General features: G+C 36.7%; 1 protein-coding gene across 1 annotated transcript in view; it reads left to right on the forward strand.

The window, feature by feature from the left end:
• The window catches only part of TMEM30A (transmembrane protein 30A), a 38752-nt gene extending 13691 nt beyond the window's left edge, over window positions 1-25061 (forward strand). The window contains 6 exon segments of the mRNA XM_070480791.1: window positions 8164-8271; window positions 10382-10489; window positions 17182-17269; window positions 18286-18429; window positions 19074-19280; window positions 21714-25061. Coding sequence (XP_070336892.1) covers window positions 8164-8271; window positions 10382-10489; window positions 17182-17269; window positions 18286-18429; window positions 19074-19280; window positions 21714-21907 — 849 coding nt within the window. The 3' untranslated portion in view covers window positions 21908-25061.
• Window positions 25062-25787: the final 726 nt, after the last annotated feature.

Consider the following 25787-nt stretch of genomic DNA (forward strand, 5'->3'; position numbering starts at 1 on the left):
TTACATTCTTGCTGGTTGATACTGGGAAAATTACTGAACCTTCCTAAATGTCAGGTTCCTAGGGTAAAATAAGGAAAATAAAAATTAACTTTGCAGAAAACTATTATACATTTTAATGAGATGATGTGTGTTAAGTGCTTAATGTCAGGCATTCATTATATACATTTGATAAACAGTAGCCTATAAAACAAAGCATGTTGTTATGGATCCAGTTTACCTTTTAGCATTGTCTCATTTCCTTCCAATGTGAGAACGCTCCACAAATCCAGTGTTTATGCTCCTTGTCCTTAAAATGTACCTGTGGGTCCTAGCTTCATGCTTCTCCACATGGCCCTCTTTTCCATCTTTTTTTCCTTTCAATGGTTCATTTCAGATCCTCTTTTCTTTGAAAGTACTAGTCTATCTGGTACTTACTGTCCTCTGCCGTTCAGTTTAGCACTTAATATTATACTTATTTCCTTTGTGTGTTAACCTTTGATGAAGTAGTCTTCTGGAGGGTCAAGGGAACTGTTTTTGTGAAGAAGCAGTTTAGTAGAAGAAACATTGGACTTCGAGTCAAAAATTCTTGCTTCTCGTGTAGCACCAGCTCTTGGTATTTGTGTATCCTTGGGCAAGTTTCTGAATGTGTTCTCTTTATGTAAAATGAAGATAATACTTTTAGGATTTTGGTGAGGCTCAGATGAAATATACATTTACTAGAAAGGACTGTGTAAACTGTACATAAAATATTACTTTGGCATCTACCTTGTACTTCATGTCATGTGTTGCAGATAGAAAGGTTCAAAGTGTTAATGATAATTTTTTTTAACTTTCAGAATTTCCTGGAATCAAAGACATGCAATTTTTTTGTATATTTAAAAAAGTATAATTAAAAGATTATGATGAAAATGTTATAGCTATCCTTTGATTTTGTAGAAGTGTAATTGAATATTAAGCAATACTTGGTTTAAAAATACTTACGTTTTAATATACTGTAGTAGTGTAATTTATTAGATATCATATTCCATCCTATTGTTTTAGTCAATTAAATAAAGAATATATCTTTGTTTAATCACAACCGATCCATCTTTCTTTCTCCCTTTGCCTTCAACAAAAATTTGAAAGAGAATGGTTTAAGAGGTTTCTGTTCAAAGGCAAACCATATATGGTAATAGGCCCAGCTGGCAACTTTTTTTTAATCCTAAATTAGACTTAGAAGAGAGAGATGTGTAGAGATTTTTAAACAAAAAATTGAAAAAGATTTTCATATGTTTTACTATAGATTTTACATATAGTTAATTTTTCTAAATGGTCTCATCTTTTCTCTCATCTTGTCAACATCATAAAATTTGACTTTTAAGTGGAATATTTTACATGAATAAGCCCTAGATAGAAAGCTGTGACCCCTCAAGTTTAGTGAAAAATTATATATGCTTTGCCTGTCTTCATTTAGGAGATTTGTGCTTATTAACTTGTTTTAATTACATGCCAAGCCTCTCTTAGATATTTGTAGTGAATGAAAATTTTCTCTAAACAAAGTTTTGTTAGTAAGTAGGCTTTGATGGAGAACATTTCAATAGGTTATATCAGAATTTGACAAAATGAAGTTTTATTAAGCAGTTTTATGATTTTTGAAAAGCAGTTAGGTGTAATTGTTTTAATTTTTAAAAAAGTTTTGTTGGAGTATAATTGACTTACAGTGTTTCAGGTGTATAGCACAGTTAATTGTTATACATATATTAATTCTTTCTCACATTCTTTACCCATATGGGTTATTACAGAATATTGAGTAGAGTTCCCTGCGCTATGCAGTCGGTCCTTTTTGGTTGTCTGGTTCGCTGTGTATAGTAGTGTGTCTGTGTTAATCCCAAGCTCCTGATTTATCCCTGCACCCCCCCTCCCCCCCCCCCAGCGCTTCCCCTTTGGTAACCATACGTTTGTTTTTGAAATCTGTAAGTCTGTTTCTGTTTTGTAAATAAGTTCACTTTTATCATTTTAAAAACTAGAGTCCACATATAAATGTTATTGTATAATATCTGTCTTTGGCTTACTTCACTTAGTATGATAATCTCTATGTCCATCCATGTTGTTGCAAATGACATTATTTCATTCTTTTTATGGCTGAGTAATATTCCATTGCATTTATGTACCACATCTTTTCTATCCATTCCTTTGTCAGTAGACACATAGGTTGCTTTTGCATCTTGGCAATTGTAAATAGTGCTATGAACATTGGGGTGTGTGCATCTTTTTGAATTATGTTTTTTTCTTGATATATCCCCATGAGTGGAATTGCTGGATCAAAAGGTAGTTCTATTTTTAGTTTCTTAAGGAACCTCCATACTGTTTTCCATAGTGATTGTACTAATTTACATTCCCATCAGTAATGTAGGAGGGTTCCCTAGATGTTATGATTTGATGCTTTATTTTCTATATACAGATTTTAACCTTTTTTTTCAATTATGAAAAGAAATTGAATATCCACTTTGAAAATTTACATGTTCAGTTTCAAAAATAAAGGTCAGTTGGCTTTTTTTTTTTTTTTACTTTTTAAGGTAAAGGTAGTTAGAGTTGTTCATGATAAAATTCTTATCACAAGAGTGATTAGACAGATCCCAGTCTGGGAGGAAAAAGTTGTTAAAAGTCATATCTGATAAAGGACTGTTAACAAAATATACAGGGGACTCTTAATACTCAGCAATAAGCAAGTGAAAAACTCTTAAAAATAGGCAAAAGACCTGAATAAATACCTCACCAAAGAAGATAATGCACTATCCTCATCAGCTTAGACTGCTGTAATGAAATGTTGTAAGCTAGGTGACTTAAATAGTGGGTACTCATTTCTCACAGTCCTTGAGGTAGGGATGTTTAAGATCATGGTGCTGATGGGTTTGGTTCTTGATGCAGACTCTCCTTCTGGTTTGCAGGTGGCCACATTCCTGCTGCCCTCACCATAACAGAGAGAGAAGGAGCTCTGATTTCTTTTCCTCTTCTTATTAGGGATGTTAATCTCATCATGGGGACCTCACCATCCTGACCCCATCTAAACCTGATTACTTCCCAAAGGCCTACCACCAAAAAATGCTGTCATACTGGCTTCAACATACAAATTTTGAGGAAACACATTCAATTCATACATTCTACCCTTACGCTTATGCACAATACTTTTATATCATGTAATCAGCCCCCAAAATCTCTTCTGTTTCCAGCATCACCTTTCAAGTCTTCTAAATATCATTTTAATCAGATAGGTGAGACTCAAAGTATGATTCATCCTGAGGCAAAATTTCTCTCCAGCTGTGAACCTGTGGAACCAGATGTGCTTCCAAATACTGTGAAGTAACAGACATAGCACAGACACTCAAATTTGAAAGGGAAAAAAAAAATGAAAAGGGTGATGAGTTCCAAGCAAATCTCCAAAACTTAGCAAGACAAATATCATCAGATCTTATGGCTTGAGAAGCCTCTTAAGGCTTTGGGACCCACTGGGGTAGAAGTCCTGCTTCAAGGCTCTGGGTTGCTGCCAGCCGGTCTGTTGAACGCCTCCTCCAGTATGAAATGAGGATGTAGCCCTGATGGTCTCAGAAGTCATCTCAGGGATCATTCTTCTCTTCTCTTGGAGAATCAGTAGCACATTACGTAGAGAAGGGCTCTGTGGGCCAGTCCTGTAGGCTCTGACAGTCCCTCAGCTTGCCTGCCTTTTGCTCCTCCTCTCTCCCCTCAGTCCACACGGCAGTGTTCCTGCTAGAGTGGCCGAGTAGGCCCACGGTCCACACGCACACTCATCTCTTTACTGAATGGTTGTTCAGCTTAGTATTACCCTTAGTATTACCTTTCTGATTTTTTGTGTTATGGATAGATTTGAGAATTTTTCCAGATCTTAAGTTTTGGTCCCTTTTTGCATAATGTTATTTCTTAGTCCATTCTCTCTTTCTCCCATCTTACTGTTAATAAGCAGTCAGGTGGGACCAAGCCACTTTTTGAACACTGCTTAGAAATCTGAATATCCAGCTTCATCCTTCCACAAGTGCTGCATTCCACAAAACACTGGATCTCAGTTTAGTCAGATTCTCTGCCACTTCACTGACGAGGATCACCTTTCTTCTTTTGTCGGTAAAGTGGCAGAGAATCTGACTAAACTGTCCATTTCTAAGACTTCACCAAAGCGGTCTTTTACCATCCATGTTTCTTTATTAACTGATCATGTTTATTTATTAGCTCTCTAAGGAGATGGAAGCTTTCTTTTTAACTCTTCATTTCTTTCTGAGATCTCACCAGAATCACTGTTAATGTTTATATTTCTAGCATGCATCTCAAATCTCCAGCCTATACCCATTTCCCAGTTCCAAAGCTACTTCTGTCTTTTTGAGTATTTGCTAAAGCAACACCTCACTTCTCAGTGCTAAAGTCTGTCTTAGCATAAGCTGCTATTTTAAAAAATGTATAGACCAGATAGCTTAAACAGCAGATGTTTATTTCTTACTGTCTTGGAGGATTGGAAGTCAGACCAAGGTGCTGGCAGGTTCAGTTCCTTCAGATTCTTCACCCTGAAAGAGAGTGAAGAAAGACCCTCTTCCTGACTTGTAGATGCCTGCCTTGTCACTTTGTCCTCCCACAGCAGAGGAGGAGGGAGAGAGAGACTGAGAGAGAAAGTGCATACATGTGCCCAGAGGCAAGCACTCTGCTCTATTTTTTCCATCTCAGAAGGATTCTTCTTCCACCGTGGAGGCCCTACCTTCATGACCTCATGTAAACCAAATCCAGTGTTTCCACCTCCAAATTATATTGGGATCTAGGGCTTCAACATATGAATTTTGGGGGATCCAAACATTTAGTCCATAATTTACAGATGGCAAGTAAACATGTGAAAGATGCTTGACATTATCATTAGGGAACTACAAATTAAAACAACAATGAGATACCACGGCACACCTGTTAAAATGGAGAAAACCCAAACAACAGCATCACATGCTTCTGAGGATATGGAGCAAAAGGAAGTCATTTATTGCTGGTGGGAGTGCAAAATGGTACAGCCACTTTGGAAGACAGTTTGGCAGTCTCTTACAAAACTAAACACACTCTTAGACTGCAATCCACCTTTTTTACTCCTTGTTATTTATGTAAATAGGCTGAAAATTTACATCTACACGAAAACCCGCACATGGGTGTTAATAGCAGTTTTACTGTAATTGCCAAAACTTGGAAACAACCAAGATTTCCTTGTGGTACACAAAGAAAATGGAATAATCTCTAATGCTAAAAAGAAATGTGCTAGCAAGCCATGGAAAGACAGAGAAACCTTAAATGCATATTACTAAGTGAACGAGATAAATCCAGAAAGGCTACATGCTATATGATTTCAAATTATGTGCCATTCTGGAAAAGGCAAAACTATGGAGACAGTAAAAAGATCCATGGTTGTCAGGGGTTAGGGTTGTCATGGTTGTGAGGGAAGAATGAATAGGTGGAGTGCAGAGTTTTTAAGGCGTGAAACTATTCAGTATGATACTGTGATGGTATATGTATGTCATTACACACTTGTCAAAACCCATGGAATGTGCAACACCAGGAGTGACTCTTAAGGTGAACCATTGCCTTTGGGTGATAACGATGTAACATTACAGGGTCATCATTTGTAACAAGTACGTTTCTCTGGTGAGGGATATTGATAACCAGGGAGATTGTGTCTGTGTAGGTCCAGGGAGTATATGGGAACTCTGTAGTTTGCACTATTTTGCTGTGAACTTCAAAGCACTCTGGAAAATAAAATCTATTTTTAAAAATTTATATAATGGAAAAAATTTTCTCATTTTGGCTGTTAGGTCAGGTCTTCTGACATCTGCTGGTGTATTGCAATTCAGTTGTGACACTAACCACCTGAGTTTGTGTCAGAGTCCACAGGTGTAAGGGCTTGGTCTCCAGTAATACATCTGAGTACCGCTCAGATGCCAGCTGCAAGTCAGGCTCCCAGGCAACCCATACTTATGGCCACTAGCTACAAATCGGGGAGCTCCAAGGCCCCCTCCCCCAGACTGCCCTCACTTCACATGCCAGCTGCAAGTTCAGACATCTGCAGGCCACCTGCACTTCTCACCTACTGCTTATAAATGTGGGAGGTTACTGTAACTTCTCTCAGGTTTCCTAAGTTGCTGGAATGACTCAGAACTCAGGGAAGTGCTAGACTTATAATTATACTTTTATTTTAAATCATGTAAATCAGGATCAGCTAAACAAAGAGACATTTGGTGAGGTCCTGAGTGCAGAGCTTCATGCACTCCTTCTCCCTGAGAATCAGGGCTTGTCGATAGACTGACCAACCCAAAGCTCACTGTGCTTTGGTGGCCTCTGCTTTCATTGGGATTTCGTGATGAAGGCGTGATTGACTAAACACTGCTGGCTCAGTTGGTAAAGAATCTGCCTGCAGTGCAGGAAACCTGAGTTCAATCCCTGGGTCAGGAAGATCCTCTGGAGAAGGGGATGGCAACCCACTCCAATATTTTTGCCTGGAGAATTCTATGGACAGAGGAGTCTGGTGGGCTTCAGTCACAGGATTGCAAAGAGTTGGACACGACTGAGCAACTGAGAACTAAGCCTCCGGCCTTCCCTCTCTTTTGGGCCAAAGTCCCCAGTCACATCTGGTCTTTCTGGTGATGGGCCCCTACCTGTCCCATTGCCTTAGCACAAACTCCTGTGAATTAAGGGGCTTATCAAAAACAGACTCTTTATCAACAGGGAAGTTTTAAAGGATTTAGAGGTTCCTGAAACCTATATGCAGGTCAGGAAGCAACAGTTAGAACTGGACATGGAACAACAGACTGGTTCCAAATAGGAAAAGGAGTACGTCAAGGCTGTATATTGTCACCCTGCTTATTTAACTTATATGCAGAGTACATCATGAGAAACACTGGGCTAAAAGAAGCACAAGCTGGAATCAAGATTTCCAAGAGAAATATCCATAACCTCAGATATGCAGATGACACCATCCTTATGGCAGAAAGTAAAGAGGAACTAAAAAGCCTCTTGATGAAAGTGAAAGAGGAGAGTGAAAAAGTTGGCTTAAAGCTCAACATTCAGAAAACTAAGATCATGGCATCTGGTCCCATCACTTCATGGGAAATAGATGGGGAAACAGTGGAAACAGTGTCAGACTTTATTTTTTTGGGCTCCAAAATCACTGCAGATTGTGATTGCAGCCATGAAATTAAAAGACACTCCTTGGAAGGAACGTTATGACCAACCTAGATAGCATATTAAAAAGCAGAGACATTACTTTGCCAACAAAGGTCCGTCTAGTCAAAGCTATGGTTTTTCCAGTGGTCATGTATGGATGTGAGAGTTGGACTGTGAAGAAAGCTGAGCACCTTAGAATTGATGCTTTTGAACTGTGGTGTTGGAGAAGACTCTTGAGAGTCCCTTGGACTGCAAGGAGATCCAACCAGTCCATCCTAAAGGAGATCAGTCCTGGGTGTTCACTGGAAGGACTGTTGCTGAAGCCAAAACTCCAATACTTTGGCCACCTAATGGGAAGAGTTGACTCATTGGAAAAGACCCTGATGCTGGGAGGGATTGGGGGCAGGAGGAGAAGGGGACGACAGAGGATGAGATGGCTAGATGGCATCACCCACTCGATGGACATGAGTTTGAGTAAACTCCAGGAGTTGGTGATGGACTGGGAGGCCTGGTGTGCTGCAATTCATGGGGTTGCAAAGAGTCGGACACAACTGAGCAAGTGAACTGAACTAACCAGGAACCCAGGACAGAGATAAAACAGATTCTTAATTATCCAACACCAGGTTTTAAAAATGGTAGCCCTTGAGAAACCTGATAGTTTTTGTTTGCTTTATTTAATTTGAAAATATGCCATGGAAAGCTGAGATGACCAAAAAGTTGTTTAGACTTTATAGCTATTTAAAAGTTAATACATCATGCAATTTGAATTTTATATTTATGATTTTATGCATAAATGTATTTCTTTGTGAAAAAGGAGAGATGAGCCAGTAGGATAACATAGGACCCTTTTCAGTTTTTACAGGCTAAGACTGTCTAATAGATGACCTTATCAAAAGATTTTTTCCTGGGCTGTGGTTGCTCTCTCAGATTCATTTTTCCATCTGATAGCAGATTATTTCAGAGTGTATTCACTTTCTCCAAGGAAGTATGCTTAGTTATATTTTTCTCTTGCAGATTGATTATACCGGAACAGATCCTTCCAGTCCCTGCTATAAATGTTTGTCTCCGAATGTGACACCTTGTATTTGTACCATTAACTTCACACTGGAACAGTCATTTGAGGTTTGTATTCTAAGTAATGTCTTAGAAAACCCGTGCTTTAAAAAAATTGATATTAATTTTTTTTAACAGTTATTTTCTTGTTGAGATGTCACTTTAATTTATTTAGAGTCAGTACACTTTTTGAGGAACATTATTTTGTTTAGTTAGCAAATTATGCTCTCTGATAATTAAATGCATTAATAGTTTATTCTAGTTAGTACTTTATAAGCAAAATTTGAAACCTATTCTGTTTCTGGAAAATTTTATAACTGTACAAATCACTTTTGTATCAAGATTCTATCTACATATGTTTGTATTTAAAAAATTATTGCTCAGACTGTTTTGACTACTTTTAATACCAACAGTTTTTACTTTAGAAAATAAATACTAATTCACACATTTAATTGCATCATTTGTTAATCAGATATGATGCTTTAACATATGTGCAAACACTTAGTAAAACCTTACTGACAAGCAGTTAGAAAACTCTGCACAAGGTATGCAGTGTGTGTGTGCGTGCACGTGCGTGGTCTGCCTGACTTTTGCATTCACACTCAGCTGTCATTCTTGGAAATTGAGCCAGATGGTGAAGGACCCGCAGAATCAGAGTAGTCATGGCTAGACCAATTTGTGCTCTCCTTTACCTGGAAACTGAACTTTTAAAAAGTATTGTTTTATTCTTCAGGGAGCAAAACTACTTTTATACAGGCCAGTTTTTTGGACTTTTGCAGCTATGCTTTAGATTTTCTTAAAGGTACTGGTGACTTTTGAGGTCCCTGGTAGATGGTGGCCATCTAGTGGTTATGGATGCTCTTGCACTGAGCTAATGGACAATAAAGCTCCCTTTTCAAAAATTATAAAAATAAATTAGAGAGAAGACAGGAATTTAATTATTTTGTTTTAGCAGAAATAGCATAAATGTAAAACATCAGAAAAGTTTGATTTTTTTTAATGTGATGGACAAACTGTAAAGATGCATTAAATTCTGCTTTTGTCAAAACAGGCAGAATTAAAGACATGGAAGAGACTTATAATGATTTGGAAGCTCTATTAGTTTCCTCTCCCATTCAGAAACACTTAGGGTTTCAGAACGTTTCTTCTGCAAAGGTGATTGTCCTCAGATTCATTGTTTTTGTGGGTTCTGTATTCTTTTACAAACCAAATTTGAATTGAACTAAAACCTTTTCAGAGAACAGAAATCAGCCAATGAAATAAATGAATAAATAAATAAAAGATTTCTATATAAATGTTTTCTTTATATAGACTGAGACAGTTTGCATACTTGATATTCAAAAATCAAGCCTTGAATAAATGATTGTATATATGAAAACAGCAGATCAGATAAAGTAAAATGTTATTGACATCTTTTTTCTTTTCTGAATTCCTTTTAATCAAGGATAGATTACAGATTGTAGAGGTAGCAATGAGAAAGGAGAAAATAGCTAATGTTTTTGCCACCTCCAAAAATCTTAGTCATTTAAGATGACTTCATGGCACCTTCTAAATAATTATAATGTATGTAGGTTACTCTTCTTTCCTAGGATTTTTCCAAGTTGACTCCACTGCATACATTATTTTGCTTGATTATTATAAAATGACTTCTATTATCTTAGATACTTTACTAATTATAAATTTGTTCATTATTAACATTACATAGTATCCTGTTGAAGAATTTACCATGTCCCAATTCAAGTTCAACATTTATTTTGAGCAATAAATGAAAGCTTGACCATTATATCTTTGAAAAGTTGGTGCTAGTTGGATAAAGACCAATCTGAATTACATAAAAATTTTTTAAAAGTTATTTATGGATTTTAATTGGAAGACAATTACTTTACAATTTAAAATGGAAAGTAGATCAAATTAGGCTAATAGATTCCATGAGAGCTTTTTTATTTGTTTGCTTTAATGTAAATAGGTATCTTTGAGGTCTTTCAGGGTATTTCAAAGTTTACTCTTGGATTTTTTGTAGCATGCCTTCTTTAACTTTATTTCTAGTTCTGGCAGAATTCACCCCAGTACCTGTTTTAAGTTATCAACGTTTTGAACTAGTCCAAATTACATAGTTTTTATGTATGAATGAAACTTTATACTTAATAATTTCATATGAACATTTTTTCCGTTTCTCTAGGGCAATGTGTTTATGTATTATGGACTGTCTAATTTCTATCAAAACCATCGTCGCTATGTGAAATCTCGAGATGATGGTCAGCTAAATGGAGATCCTAGTGCTTTGCTTGTAAGTAAAGTGATAGAACATAAAACTGGTGTTTTAATAACTAAGAACATGTGATAATTGTGTTATTTCAGTGAGATCTGTCAATTCTCATTTCAATAAGAAATGATAGATATTAAAATGTTAAATGAAATTAAAATACTGCTTGTCATTTTTAGTCTGTTCAGTGGGGGTTTTAGTTAAAATTTTTTTCTCTGGAATTTGCATAGGTTAATAATTTCTTGCAGCCAGAGGACGCGTTACTTCCTGCTTGTTTCTTATAGTATCATTGGGATTTTTGCTTTGTTAATTCCCTGGCCTCAGCTGTAAAGAATCTGCCTGCTAATGCAGGAGACACGGGTTCCACCCCCTGGGTTGGGAAGATCCCCTTGAGAAGGAAATGACAACCCACTCCAGTATTCTTGCCTGGAAAATCCCATGAGTAGAAAAGCCTTCAGTTTAGTTCAGTTGTTCAGTCGTGTCTGGCTCTTTGCTACCCAGTGGACTGTAGCACACCAGGCTTCTCTGTCCATCATCAACTCCCGGACCTTGCTCAAATTCCTGTCCAGCAAGTCGGTGATGCCATCCAACCTCCTCATTCTCTGTCATCCTCTTCTCCTCCTGCTTTCAATCTTTCCCAGCATCAGGGTCTTTTCTAGTGAGTCAGTTCTTCCCATCAGGTGGCCACAGTATTGGAGTTTCAGCTTCAGCATCAGCCCTTTCAATGAATACTCAGGACTGATTTCCTTTAGGATGGACTGGTTGGATCTCCTTGAAGTTCAAGGGACTCTCAAGAGTCTTCTCCAACACCACAGTTCAAAAGCATCAGTTCTTCTGTGCTCAGCTTTCTTTGTAGTCCAACTCTCACATCCATACATGACCACTGGAAAAACCATAGCTTTGACTAGACGGACCTTTGTTGGCAAAGTAATGTCTCTGCTTTTTAATATGCTGTCTAGGTTGGTCATAGGTTTTATTCCAAGGAGTAAGCATCTTTTAATTTCATGGCTGCAGTTACCATCTTCAGTGATTTTGGAGCCCCCAAAATAAAGTCTGACACTGTTTCCATTGTTTCCCTATCTATTTGCCATGAAGTGATGGGACTGGATGCCATGATCTTCGTTTTCTGAATGTTAAGCTTTAAGCCAACTTTTTCACTCTCCTCTTTCACTTTCATCAAGAGGCTCTTAAGTTCCTCTTCACTTTCTGCCTTAGAGTGGTGTCATCTGCATGTCTGAGGTTATTGATATTTCTCCCGGAAATCTTGATTCCAGCTTGTGCTTCTTCCAGCCCAGCGTTTCTCATGATGTACTCTGCATGTAAGTTAAATAAGCAGGGTGACAATATACAGCCTTGACGTACTCCTTTTCCTATTTGGAACCAGTCTGTTGTTCCATGTCCAGTTCTAACTGTTGCTTCTTGACCTGCATATATATTTCTCAGGAGGCAGGTAATGTGGTCTGGTATTCCCATCTATTTAAGAATTTTTTGACAATTTGTTGTGATCCACACAGTCAGAGGCTTTGGCTTAGTCAATAAAGCAGAAGTAGCTATTTTTCTGGAACTCTCATGCCTTTTCAGTGATCCAGCGGATGTTGGCAATTTGATCTCTGGTTCCTCTGCCTTTTCTGAATCCAGCTTAAACATCTGGAAGTTCACGGTTTATGTACTGTTGAAGCCTAGCTTGGAGAATTTTAAGCATTACTTTGCTAGCATGTGAGATGAGAGCAATTGTGTGGTAGTTTGAGCATTCTTTGGTATTGCCTTTCTTTGGGATTGAAATGAAAACTGACCTTTTCCAGTCCTGTGGCCGCTGCTGAGTTTTCCAGATTTGCTGGCATATTGAGTGCAACGCTTTCACAGCATCATCTTTTAGGATTTGAAATAGCTCAACTGGAATTCCATCACCTCCACTAGCTTTGTTTGTAGTGATGCTTCCTAAGGCCCACTTGACTTCACATTCCAGGATGTCTGGCTCTAGTTGAGTGATCACACCATCGTGATTATCTGGTTCATGAGGATATTTTTTTTTATAGTTCTTCTGTGTATTCTTGCCACCTCTTCTTAATATCTTCTGCTGCTTTTAGGTCCATACCATTTGTGTCCTTTATCGAGTGCATCTTTGCATGAAATGTTCCCTTGGTATCTAATTTTCTCGAAGATATCTCTAGTCTTTCCCATTCTTTTGTTTTCTTCTATTTCTTTGCATTGATCACTGAAGAAGGCTTTCTTATCTCTCCTTGTTGTTCTTTGGAACTTTGCATTCAGATGGGTATATCTTTCCTTTTCTCCTTTGCCTTTAGCTTCTCTTCTTTTCTCAGCTATTTGTAAGGCCTCCTCAGACAACTATTTTGCCTTTTTGCATTTCTTTTTCTTGGGGATGGTCTTGATCACTGCCTCCTGTACAATGTCATGAACCTCCTTCCATAGTTCTTCAGGCACTTTGTCTATCAGATCTAATCCCTTGAATCTATTTCTCACTTCCACTGTATAGTCATAAGGGATTTGATTTAGGTCATACCTGAATGGTCTAGTGGTTTTCCATTCTTTCTTCAACTTAAGCCTAAATTTTGCAGTAAGGAATTCATGATCTGAGCGACAGTCAGCTCCCTGTCTTGTTTTTGCTGACTGTATTGCCTCTTTGGCTGCAAAGAATATAATCAGTCTGATATCAGTACTGACCATCTGATGATGTCCATGTTTAGAGTCTCCTCTTGTGTTGTTGGAAAAGGGTATTTGCTATGACCAGTGCATTCTCATGACAGAACTCTTTTAGCCTTTGCTCTGCTTCATATTGTACTCCAAGGCCAAATTCGCCTTGACTTTTCTACTTTTGCATTCCAGTCCCCTGTAATGAAAAGGACATCTTTTTTGGATGTTAGTTCTAGAAGGTCTTGTAGGTCTTCCTAGAACTGTTCAACTTCAGCTTCTTCAGCATTACTGTTTGGGGCATAGACTTGGATTACTGTGATATTGAATGGTTTGTCTTGGAAACAAACGGAGATCATTCTGTTGTTTTTGAGATTGCACCCAAGAACTGCATTTTGGACTTAAAAGAGCCTGGTGGGCTACAATCCATGGGGTTGTAAAGAGTTGGACATGAGTTAGTGACTAGACAACAAAAGCGACAGTAATGGGGTAATGGGGTTTGATGAATGTAGCATTCTGGGAATGTAATTTGTTCTGTTTGGGTTTATTCATTATTATTATACTGGGTAGGAATATGTAAATAAACTACTTTTAATTTCTGAGATTGTTTTAAAATCAAACATGTATGCTCTTTTTTACCCTGTGGGACACCTAAGTACTAAAATTCAAAGAGTGGGTTACTGAAAAACTGTCTGAGGAGCTTTTTGAAAATAAGAGAGTCCAGAATTACTCCTAAGTCTTTCATGTCTACGTCTATGGGGTTGGAGCTCTAAAATGTCTGTTTTTAACAAGCTCTCCTTCTGATGCTCAGCTGGGTTTGGCAACCTATGGACTAGGTGATCTTAAGTTCCTGACTGTTGTTCAGCATCCATTGTAGTGGTTGGTGCCCAAGTATTTTATATTATTGGTGCCAGTGCAGCAAGCTTTGGGAGTCCCACAGTAATTTAAGGATCACTTAAAAACAGTGACTCTCTTAGGATGACTCTCTTAGTGACTCTCTTTAGAATCATATTGGGACCAGAATGGTCCTGATAAATGTATAATTGCCCTTGGTTATCCTTCCCAGTTTTATTGCTATTTCCTGATGTTTGGGATCTTAAGAAATAATAAGTCTATTTAAAGATTCCAGTTAGGTCTGCAATAGTTTGCAGTCCATATGGGGGTTTATTTTGTGAGATCCACAAGTCCAGAGAAGGTGATGTTCTGTGAGACACACCAGGTACTCAGAATTTGTTGATTGGGATCATAGATTGGGTGTGTGTTGGAAGACCCAGAAGTGGTGGTTGATTTACAGTTCTTTTATGTAGATACACTCTTCACGGAGGACAAAAGAAGCTGAGATTCTTTTCTTCCAAGCTTCAAGCAAAGTTTTTCAACTAAACTTAGGATTTTTTCTGTAAAGGGCAAGTAGTAAACATAAACTTAGGATTTTTTCTGTAAAGGGCAAGTAGTAAACATTTTCAGCTTTGCAGGTCATGTAGTCCATTGCAGCTATTCAGCTCTGCCATTTTAGAATGAAGACAGCCATAGACAGTACTTAAATGAATGGGTGTAGCTGTGTTCCAATAAAACTTTTTACAAAAACAGGTCCTGGGCTGAATTTGATTTTCAGGCTGTCATTTATTGATCTCTGGACTAGACCAAAATATATGACTTAAGACCAGATGGCTTTCAAAAATTTTAAAGATGTTCAGAATAAACAGATTGAAGTCCAAGTTACTTAACATTGTATGTAAGGCCCTTCACAATGTGATGTCAGCCTGCCACTCCAGCTTCTTTGGTTTTATATTCTATTCTTAATGTACCTTTGGCCTGGCTACGCTGGGCCATATATACCGTTACCTAACTATGCCTGGTGACACACATAATCTGCCCATTTGGGCATTTACATTTCATTTGTCCAGGTTGTGGTTTTTACTCTCTCCTTGGAGGTCCTTCCTCTCATCTCAGGCCTGCTGTTTAGTGTCTCTGGATGCAGAATAACTTCTCTCCGTGTGTACTTCATTCGTACTGTGTTCATACTTCTTTTCATACTTTACTTAACACAGTCTCCCCATGTCATCCACACTCTCTCTTCCTTTCCAGGCTGTTTTCTACGTAACTGCTAGAGTGATCTTTAAAAAAACATAAATACCATTTCTCTGCCTAAAATCTTTCAGTGGTTTGTTTACTCAGGATGATCTGAGCTATGCACGACTCTCCTGTTTCCCACGCTCTTCACTACATTCCCCCTTTACTTTCTCAGAAATACCGGGTTCTCTCTAAATGGCGTGTACTGTTCCCTCTGCGTCAGGCTCTCCTACGTGCTCTTCACGTGGCTGTCTCCTGCTTTCTTCAGGTCTCAACTTTCATGAGAAAGACTTCCCTGTATCATTTATTTACTTATCTTCTGTCTTCCCAACCATACTGCAGGCCCATGAAAGCAGGAAGCGCGACTTCCTTTAATCACCATGTACCAAATACCGCTCCAGTGCCTAACACATGAGAGGCATTTAATAAATAAATATGGAATAAACATAGACACTTTTATCATGGCTCTCATTTCGTATTATAGTTGGTTGTGTTTGGGTTTTTTTCCCTTGTTACATTGTGAGCTGCTGAAAAGCAGAGACTTTTTTTTTTCTTTCACTTTGCCCTTTCTAGCACCTTTCATGGTATGTGGTACATGTTTGGTACTCATCAAATGGTTTTTCTAAGCCAGTTACTACAAAGTATGTAACATTGCTTAGTTCAGTACCTGATGACTAGGTAGTGAATATTTTCCTTTAAAACTTCTTCAGTAATTTAGTAGCTAGAAGACGGTTCTTCAGGACTCAAGTCCACCATCTCCTCTCTCTGCTGGTTTTCCAAGTGAAGTTGCTGTTCCACTCCCTCCCTCACCCCCCAAGAGTTTCATGGTTACAATATATATATGTCTCACTGAGAGTTTATTTTACCTTTTTTTCTTGAAATCACAGTTTTCACCAAAACAAATAATAGGCTAATTATATGTTGTCTATCTTCATGGCCTTAGAATAATAACTTTATGAATGTAGATGGCACAGGGACCGAAAAGCTGAGAAGTAAAATATTAAAGAGACTTTATGAAATTCCCTGCCACATTTCTTTAACCTTCTCCTGTCTTTTTCACTCCTGTAGTTCTTTTTCCAATGTAGATACATGACAAAATTGGTGATAATGGAATAGCCCTAGGACACTAGGTTCTAGTTAATTTCAAATTGGGACTATCTTGGTTTGTTTATGTGTTTTGAGACATGGCCTATTGTGGCCTTGGAGTTGCAGAATAACTCAGACATATACCTCATGTTAGACTGGGTAGAATATCTAGATTAACTCTACAATTTACATGTTTCCTTGAGATCTTCAGTAGGGACTGAATCAAAACTGAATCTGGAGGACAGGTGAATTGCTATTTGCCTTGCCAACATGTTTGTTTTCTTTAACCTGGATGCACAATTTAGAGAAGACTGGTATATTCTGGGAATTCTTTTCCTTCCTTCTCTCCAATCAGCCAGCCCTCTTCCCTGCTCTCTCTTCCTTCCTTCCACAGGATTTAATTTGGGGATTTAACTCCAAATTACAGAACTTGAAATTATCTAGTTGAACATGTTCGTTTTGTAAGTCAGGCCCAGAAAAGTCAAGGGGCTTGCCTGAAGTTATGCAGTACATTAGTTGGAACTAGAAGCTCCAGTCTTACTTCCAGTTTAAGACTCCCTTCATTATGTTATAGCTGGATTGACAATAGATGGCTTCTCAATTTTTCTTGGGTCGAAAACTGTAGTTATGATTTCTGTGTTGGTATGAAGATGTTTTAAAATTTCATTTTGACATGTATCTGTGTGACAAAATACATGCAAAAAAGGTTATAAAGCAATAATGTTAAGGAATTTATTTTTTGCATAGTTAAATGTGGTTTCTTTATAGTCTGTCTATAGTATAGACACTCTGTATGCATTGCAGATAAGAAATATGTAGGCATTGAATTTTTAATCAGTAATTAGGGCTAACTGATAGATCTCTGAGAGGCCTGGGTAATAATTTCTCTCTTCTTTCCTTTTGAATATCAGAATCCCAGTAAGGAGTGTGAGCCTTATCGAAGAAATGAAGACAAACCAATTGCTCCTTGTGGGGCTATAGCCAACAGCATGTTTAATGGTATGATATGAAGATAAACAAAGGTTATATATATTATACTATAGTTAGGAATATTTGTATAAGCTTACAGAAACAAGAATGGACTTAGCAATTGAACAGGAACATAAATTGTAAAATTCAACAGCTTTAAGATAAATATTTAGTATTAGTTATGCAATGGGATATTGGAATGCTTTATGACTTTCTTTTGTGAATTCTTGTATTTTAAGAATGAATTTCTGTCTCTGAGAAGAAAGAAGCAGAGACATTCTGCTAACTTCTGGTTTCATATATGATAAACCAACTTTGAATATTTATACCATTAAAAAGGGGCTATAGCACTGTCTGATACGAATATAATATGAACCATAAATGTGAGACATGTATATAATTTTAAGTTTTCTGATAGTCACATTAAAAACAATAAAAACCAAGTTACATTAACTTTAATAATATTTTATTAAACTCAGTATGCCCCAAATATTATCATTTCAGCATGTAAGTGATGTTCAGTATATAAAGTTATTAGTGAGATATTTTATGTACTAATTTTTTATATAAAACCTTTGATGTATATTATATCCTTACAAAACATATTCATTTGGATGAGCCATAATTTCAAGGGCTCTGTAGCAATATAGCCAGTGATTACCATGTTGAACAGTGCAGATAGAGAATTTGGTAAGCCAGAAGCTATTTAGCAATTTTTTTTTTTTTTTAAATAGAAGGAGAGGCAAATTTACCTTGTAACTTGTTTTATTTGTGTTAAGATTAAAACATTTGACCTTATCACATATCAGCTAGCCGTGTAGGAAAATGACCTGGAACTTTATTGAGGGAAGGCAAGTTCATCTAGGGTCATAAAGTTACCATAGTTAATTCACATGTAAATAACCAAGAGCAGATGCACATCATGTGCCTGCTTTGTTAAAACTGCTTTGGGAAGCAAATATCAGATCCTCGTTTCTCATGGAATAAAGTTGTTACTATGGATTTTCAGTAGATGTTTAGTAATATCTCTCTTTTCTTGTGTCCAGATACACTAGAATTGTTTCAGGTTGGCAATGCATCTGATCTTATGCCTGTTCCTTTGAAAAAGAAAGGTATTGCTTGGTGGACAGATAAAAATGTAAAATTCAGAAATCCCCCGGGAACAGACCCATTAGCAGAACGATTCAAAGGTAGAGTATTACTGCTATCCCTTAAAACATAATCTAGGTGTTTTAATGAAATACCTAAAATTTTCAGTCTTTAGGATCTTTAAAAAGTTTATGGTTTTTTAAAAACAACTTTTCTTCATGTCAAGTTAGGTAAAATATGTAACATGTTCTAATGTGTTAAAATTCTACAGGAAACACATACTGTTCATCTTGAATTTCTCTGGTACTTTTCTACATGTTTTAGCTATAATCTTTTAAAGTTGTGACAAAGTTTATTTTAAACAAGTATTTATTTAAATTTTATAATTATAAATCCAAATTTTTGTTTGTTTCTTTGCCTCCTTTATTTCATAATGTAATGTTTCTTACCATTATATCTTTGCATTAAGTCATCTGCCTTTTGGTACATACTCAGTAGCCTACTTTTAGTAATCTCTTAATTAAGATATCAATCAAATCTTTGTAATTATTTGTTAAGGTTTTCTGTGAGGAATTAATTTCTCTTTAGATTTTAAGACTTAGAATATGACTGTATTTCTATTTTTGCACATAGGGAAAATATTCATATTGTGTATCTTTGTTTTATTAGAGTGTGACTTTTCAGTGAAACTCTTAATAAACTTGAATATTTTGTCTCCCCATTCCACTCCCATCTCCTTTTTAAGGCACAACAAAGCCAGTAAACTGGGTTAAACCAGTTTACATGTTGGATTCTGACGAAGATAATAATGGATTCATAAATGAGGATTTTATTGTTTGGATGCGTACTGCAGCATTACCTACTTTTCGTAAGTTATATCGTCTTATAGAGCGGAGAAATGATTTACATCCAACATTACCAGCTGGACGATACTATTTGAATATCACATACAGTATCCTTTTTTGGCCATGTGCACAGATTCAAAGAATTTGAAAGGAGTATAGTCCAACCTTGTCTCAGTTATGTGGCATGCTACTTTGTACTTTAGTTTTACTCGCTGCATTTTTATGAGTATGTGTATATGTATGAGAAAGTCTCTTTTAACTTGTTTGTTCCAGAAACGTCTTTAATTTTTGTATACTTTGAACTAGAATTCAAGCATGTTATTTGATGAAAAAGTGAAGTGATCAGGGGTTCCCATATTACTTGGTAAATTATTTAAAATGTAGTGTTAGATTTATTAATAAGTTAGATATTTTTATAAGAGAGATTGTAATTGAGTTTAGTGCAAAGACTAGTAAGTGTACCTAGTGCTTAGCAAATAAGTGGTGGTGGTACTGGGCTGTCAGTGTTTTTTTTTTTTCAAAAACATTTTTTCAATTTTTTTTAGATATTAAAAATTAATGAGTTTGTTACTTCATATCAACATAATTATTTATAACTATTCTGCTTACAGTACCAAAGCATTTTTATCATTAGCTGTATTGTTCTGCCTTAATAATTTAGGCAAACTTTTAAGTGCTGATAAATATCATTTATTTCATCCTAACTGTGTGTCAGAGTTATATTAAATACTTTGCATATGTTATTTATTTCAAGCGTTGTGAGACAGGTATCATCTCCATGTTGTAGACAAGAATACAGGAACATAGAGCATTTAAGTAACTTATCTGAAATTACACAAGTAGTAGAAAAATCAGGGTTCAGAATCAAGCTGTTGACTCCAAAGGCTGTTGACTTTATCATCAACCACCACTGTAGGCTGCATCCCTGGCTAGTTCACTCAAGTAGTCAGAACTGTCCATATCATCCTGGGTGCAGAGTCTTTCCTAAGCTAGAAATATTGGGCACTAACTTTTATTCTAAACAAAGTCCTTACATCTTTTAATCTCTAGCCCATTGCTTGTATATATCATGGATAAAAATAGCTCAGATATTAGCATTTAAATGTTTGCTGATCTTATATTTTTGATTTTTCATAACCCAAGTTAGCTATAAATATATAGTTTCAGTTTAGATTAATAAATGGTTGAATTAATAGACCTCATTTCAAAGTTAAGATCTATTTGGATCCTTAGTCTTTTGATTTTGCACCTCAGTACACACCTGAGCGTGACCTGATAGTGACAGACTGAAAGTGACCAAGTTTTTAAAACTCTGCCTACATAGCAGCAGTTTTAGACAAACAGACTCAATTTAGGTGCTGGTAGGGAGAACAGTCTTGAGGCTATAGCCAAAGTAGAGGTCTGCCTGCAGCCTACAGCACAAGAAAGGGAAGGCTTTGGAGCACTCAGGATTTCTTGGTTGACAGATAATTTGCACCAAGAAAACTGTTAGGAGAAATGGAGACTGTTTTGAAAATCAGTAAGACCGAAATGAGACCTGCAAACATCAAGGGTTAATTATCAAAACTGAGTCTAAGGTGGGAACTAGGGATTGGAATCAAGGCAGAAGCCCCGTTTTTAGGGTTGGGATATTGAGAGACTAGCATGGGTGATTTGATACCACATCCCATAGAGTACTGGGTTAGTTAGAACTCTTATAATCATTCCTGGCTTGCGCTGGGATTGATTTAAGAACTAGTAGAACTGAGCCTCCCATTGGAGTCACAGAGCCTGTCTTTCAGGCTGGGGAGCTACAGAAGCTGGAGAAACAGATGGGAACTCTCACACTTGATTGAAAAGATGTGTCTGAAGAAGTTGTGAACCTTTTGCTTAGGGACTTAGTTCTGTCTTCTTCTCTGCCCTAACTTGCCAGGATCCTGGGATTGGTCCATGGATGTAGCTCATCCAGTGTGTCGATGTCCCGTTTCTTCCTTCATTCCCACTGTCTTAGCCACTGACTGTCACACTGTGAGTTTTCTCACTGATCCAAGTCCGCCATGTAAAACTTCAGTGTCCTGCTTTTTGTCTTGTGCTGAGTCCTCCCACCTTCTCATAACGACACTCTTGCTGCACATGCTTTTTGAGCTCAGTGCTCAAAAAGTGCCCCAGTCCCTTCATTCTTCCCATTTCTCCTGGTCTGTCCACCTCATTTTCCTCTATGGGTTTCATTGCTGTTTATCTGAAATATTTTTTTTTCACATTACAGGCCTTTTACCCCTTCCTATGTAATGAGAACAGAAATATATGAGAAACGAGAAATTACGTAACTCTTAAATTTACTTGCTTTTACTTGTAAACTATATTGGCTTCTACTACTAACAGTTTGTGAAATCAATCCTTTAGGGTAATAATTATATAATTATTTTGTGATTTAGAACATATGAGTAAGTGTCTATCATAGAATTATACCAATGAATTACAAGGAATTAAATGCTAACTTTTTAAGTTGTATTTTAAAAATCAAGTAATAAGACATGGATGTCTTCCTATACACTCTTCAGATTACCCTGTACATTCATTTGATGGACGGAAGCGGATGATCTTGAGTACCATTTCATGGATGGGAGGAAAAAATCCATTTTTGGGGATTGCTTACATTGCTATTGGATCCATCTCCTTTCTTCTGGGAGTTGTACTGCTAGTAATTAATCATAAATATAGAAACAGTAGTAATACTGCTGACATTACCATTTAATTTTATATTCTGAAAACAAATTTACTGCATGTGCATCGAGGCCAGTCCTATTCAACCTAGCTTTCAGATGCTATGTTCTGGTTAGTATGTCATTTTTGAAGTTGGCACATAACATTTTTTAAAAAGCAGTCTTTGTCTTCTGCTTCTTCCTTATGGATGACTTATGAAAATATATGACGGGTATAAAACAGATTAGCTATACTGATCATATCAACACTGTAACTGCTGAAATGGCATTCTGATGTTTTTTTTGTTGTTGTTGGGACAGGCTATGTGATGCATAGAGCCTCTTTCATGTGAAACGCGTCTGCTGCTTATATGTTTATGCTGTGTTGATGATAATATATTGACATATGATACTGTATATGTGTGCCTGTTGTGTGAAGAAAGGGATTACAAGATGTATGAGTATAATGACTTGCTAACTTTTCAGGATCCAGAGTTACAAAAAGATGAAGAAAGACCAAATCTAAATAAAACACTTCATCATTTTCATGTGTCGTGTGTAAAGGCTTAAAGTACCATCTTTGTTGAGGTGATTCGTGTATTCAGCTTATCCAGTACAGTTGTCAAGCTTAGATTTGATTTCAAAGGACATGCTTAACCTGTCTAGCATAGGAATTAATGCTTGTGTCTGAAGATGTCAGGTGGGTCTCAGGAGAATTTAAAATTCCACTTTCCATTTTGGCTAAGATGTTGCAGTCAGGAAACTCATCTTGCTTGCTGTTTTTACATGTGACCATTTCCCTTGAAGCTTACACTTCATCAGGGATCCAAGGATATAGGTGAGATGGGAAAACTTCTTGGCAGACCTTGTCTTCTGTCTCAACTGTAAACCAGGTTTAAGTGTTCAAAGGAGACTGTTTTCATTCTTGTGGTATTTAACATTCAGAAATTTGCTTCAGCATTGGAAATACCTCAAGCTGTTTTTAATTTGCAGGTAAGTGTTTTGACCTAAGTACTAATATTATATTGCAGAGATTTTGGAAAACAGTAACCTTTATTTCCTCCATATTTCATCCAGTTTTTACATGTAGGTCAAATGTGGATGTGTATGGACATTCTCTTTAGTTACGGCACCAATTGTTTTGGTTGGTTTTTCTAAGACGTACTTTCAAAAGAAATTCTTTAAATTTCCTAATTAAATTCTGGAGATGTCGGAGTATGTACATGATAAATTATAATATATATGCTTGAAGTTATTTTATTTTCTATTACCTGGAATTATTTTTAATATTCCTTCTTGAATAAATGCTGTAATTTGTTTGCTATGGAACTGATTCTTGAATGTAAACTTATTTTTTCACATGCATGAAATGTATGTCTTAATCAGAGGTGGCTTAATTGCATTGAAATGGCTATTTTTTTTAAACTAAAATAACTCATGTTTGTATAGAAAAATGCCTGTTTGAATTGAGTTTGTAATGGTTTCCTTTGGTTATATTTTCAGTCAAAAGGTCTGTGTAATGTATCAATTTTGACTACATTTAAAAAAAAATAATGTAATGGTAATAGTAGAAATGTGCCACACTTAAGTTTTGTACAATATGAAATTCAGTTAAAAGAACTTGTCGTTCATACTTAACAGAATATTACTTGCATGAGGTACTTAATGTATGGTTATCCTGAAATTTCTGAGTACATAGGGTATTCTTTGTGTAAAACTATTCTTTGTTTTTGTCAGTCCTTCAGAATATGGTTATTTATTCTGATAATTGACCCTCTTGCACATGGCAATGTATTTTTTGGGATATATCAATAGGGGAGAGGGCTTTTCCCAGTATTTGTGGATTGAGTTTGTGCTGTTTAAGGACTGCCATCCTGTGTCTCTTTTTCTAACTGGAGGACCAGGATTACTGCTACAGAAAAGTCAAAGAGCCTCTCCAACCCTTTGTCATCTGTGGTGAAGATGGAATCTTAAAATATATTTGGAGTTTTATCTGTTTTAAAAGTACATTGATGGCCTAAGTTCTCCCTTGTCTGCTGCCATTTGAGTTGTAAGGGATTCCTGTTGCTAAATATGAAGAATGTGGAACACTCATATGGCCTCTGTGACTGGGGGAAGGAAGGAAAACATTTCTTTCTTACGGGCTTTATGCTCACCTTTTGGAAACACTGATGTCATACTCAGCTTTCAAAGAATCAGAATGTAGTTTAAGACAACTAGGTTGAGTAGAAGGCATTGGAGAATGCATTAACTTGCTGGAAATAATTGTGATATATGAAGTTTCCAATTGATGGAATTATTTAATAAGTAAAGACTAAGAAATTTCTTTAAAATCATAAAGCAGTTTAAAAATAAATTGGTAAAAATAACTGTACTACCTAATAGAGAATTATTCAACCAAGAGAAGAGTCAAGTGACTGTTATTTGTTTATGGGTTAGTAACAGTTTATTTGTAACCTTGATTATATTGAAAGATAACTTACTGTTAGTATATTCTGTATTAATAAAAATGAAAAAAATTAATTTTGCTATGTTTAAGTGTCTTGCTGAAGTAACAGTGCCCCAGTATTGTTGCTAATGTTTAGCTCTGAATTTTAGCTCAAGCTCAATGCGTCCAAGTTGTAACATTTCCATGGCTAGATCTGATTGCCATCTGTGTGTGTATTAGTCACTCTGACAGCATTGATTGCAGGATGTTATCTGTATTACTGAGCAGCATCTCTTCTTCCTGGGAAGTGGTTGTAGGCAGACAGGCTAGATTTGGTATTAGAGCACAGGAAATTTTTGGTAAATAGAAAATGAAAAACTGGTAGGGAGACAAGGGTGATGAAAATAATGAAGAAGGTAGGGAGGGGGCATAAGAAATGAAAAGCCAGACTAGGAAAGAGGAGCAGCCAAGAGGTAGGCTTAATGGTTGCTATTAAGCCTCTCACTCCTGTCTGCATGGAAACACTGCCTTCGGATTACTCTGTCATCCTTTGCTGGTTAAGCTGCAGAATTCTGTTCTTTGTGAACACGGTTATTTTGAGGGGAGGATGGAGGGAGTAAGGAAGTGCTGTTTCAAGAATTTGATGCATAAATGTAGTATTTGGATAATCTAGCAAAGTGTATCAGAGCTGGTTTCTTGCCCATGCCCTTCAATAAACATAAAAATCATATTTCCTCTAGTGTCATTTGAAATTTCAGAATAAATATGTCTAAAATCGAGTCAGACCATGGTGACCTTATTTTCTTTTATATATCTAACAAAGTAACGTACACAGTTAAAAAAACATCTGAAGGCATTAAGATGAAAAACAGCAGTACCTGCCCCAGCTTTACCTTCTAGGGGTGATCACTTTGACTTCAAAAGTTGTTACTTTTGGTATTTATCTGGTGAATCTAAATAACATGCCTGTTCTACTATTGCTTGATTTAATAACTTGAGACCTTATTGTCTTCTTGATGCTATTACCTGACAATTTAGCTAACATGCATACCTCCCCTTCTCCTATTATATAGTTATAATATTTAATAAACACATTAACTATTATTTATGACTTTAAAAATAACTGTATACAGTAGAGCAAAGGAGAGCACCAAGATTATACTTTGTACACTTTATTTTTCCCGGAATTAATAATCATCCTACGTTTTAACATTTATGTAACTTTCTGGAAGCCTGTCTTAAAATTTTTCCAGCTTCTTTGGCAGGTCCATCATGTTCTCATTGCTAGTCTTTTGATGGGTTTTGTCTCCAAATATCAGATAACCCGATTCCCTGTTTTTACTAGGAAGGTCTGTCCTGCGTTTGTCCTTCTCTGCCAGTCTGTACTGCTGGTTTTTTGGCCAACTACACAGCTGTCACTCCATGCTCTCATTGCACCCTCCTGCGTTGGATCTGCTGTGGCCTAATTTACTCATGTAGGTGAATTTCCTCATATTTCTGGCTAG

Source organism: Odocoileus virginianus, chromosome 19 (genome assembly GCF_023699985.2).
Source record: "Odocoileus virginianus isolate 20LAN1187 ecotype Illinois chromosome 19, Ovbor_1.2, whole genome shotgun sequence".
In the NCBI taxonomy this organism is placed as follows: domain Eukaryota; kingdom Metazoa; phylum Chordata; class Mammalia; order Artiodactyla; family Cervidae; genus Odocoileus; species Odocoileus virginianus.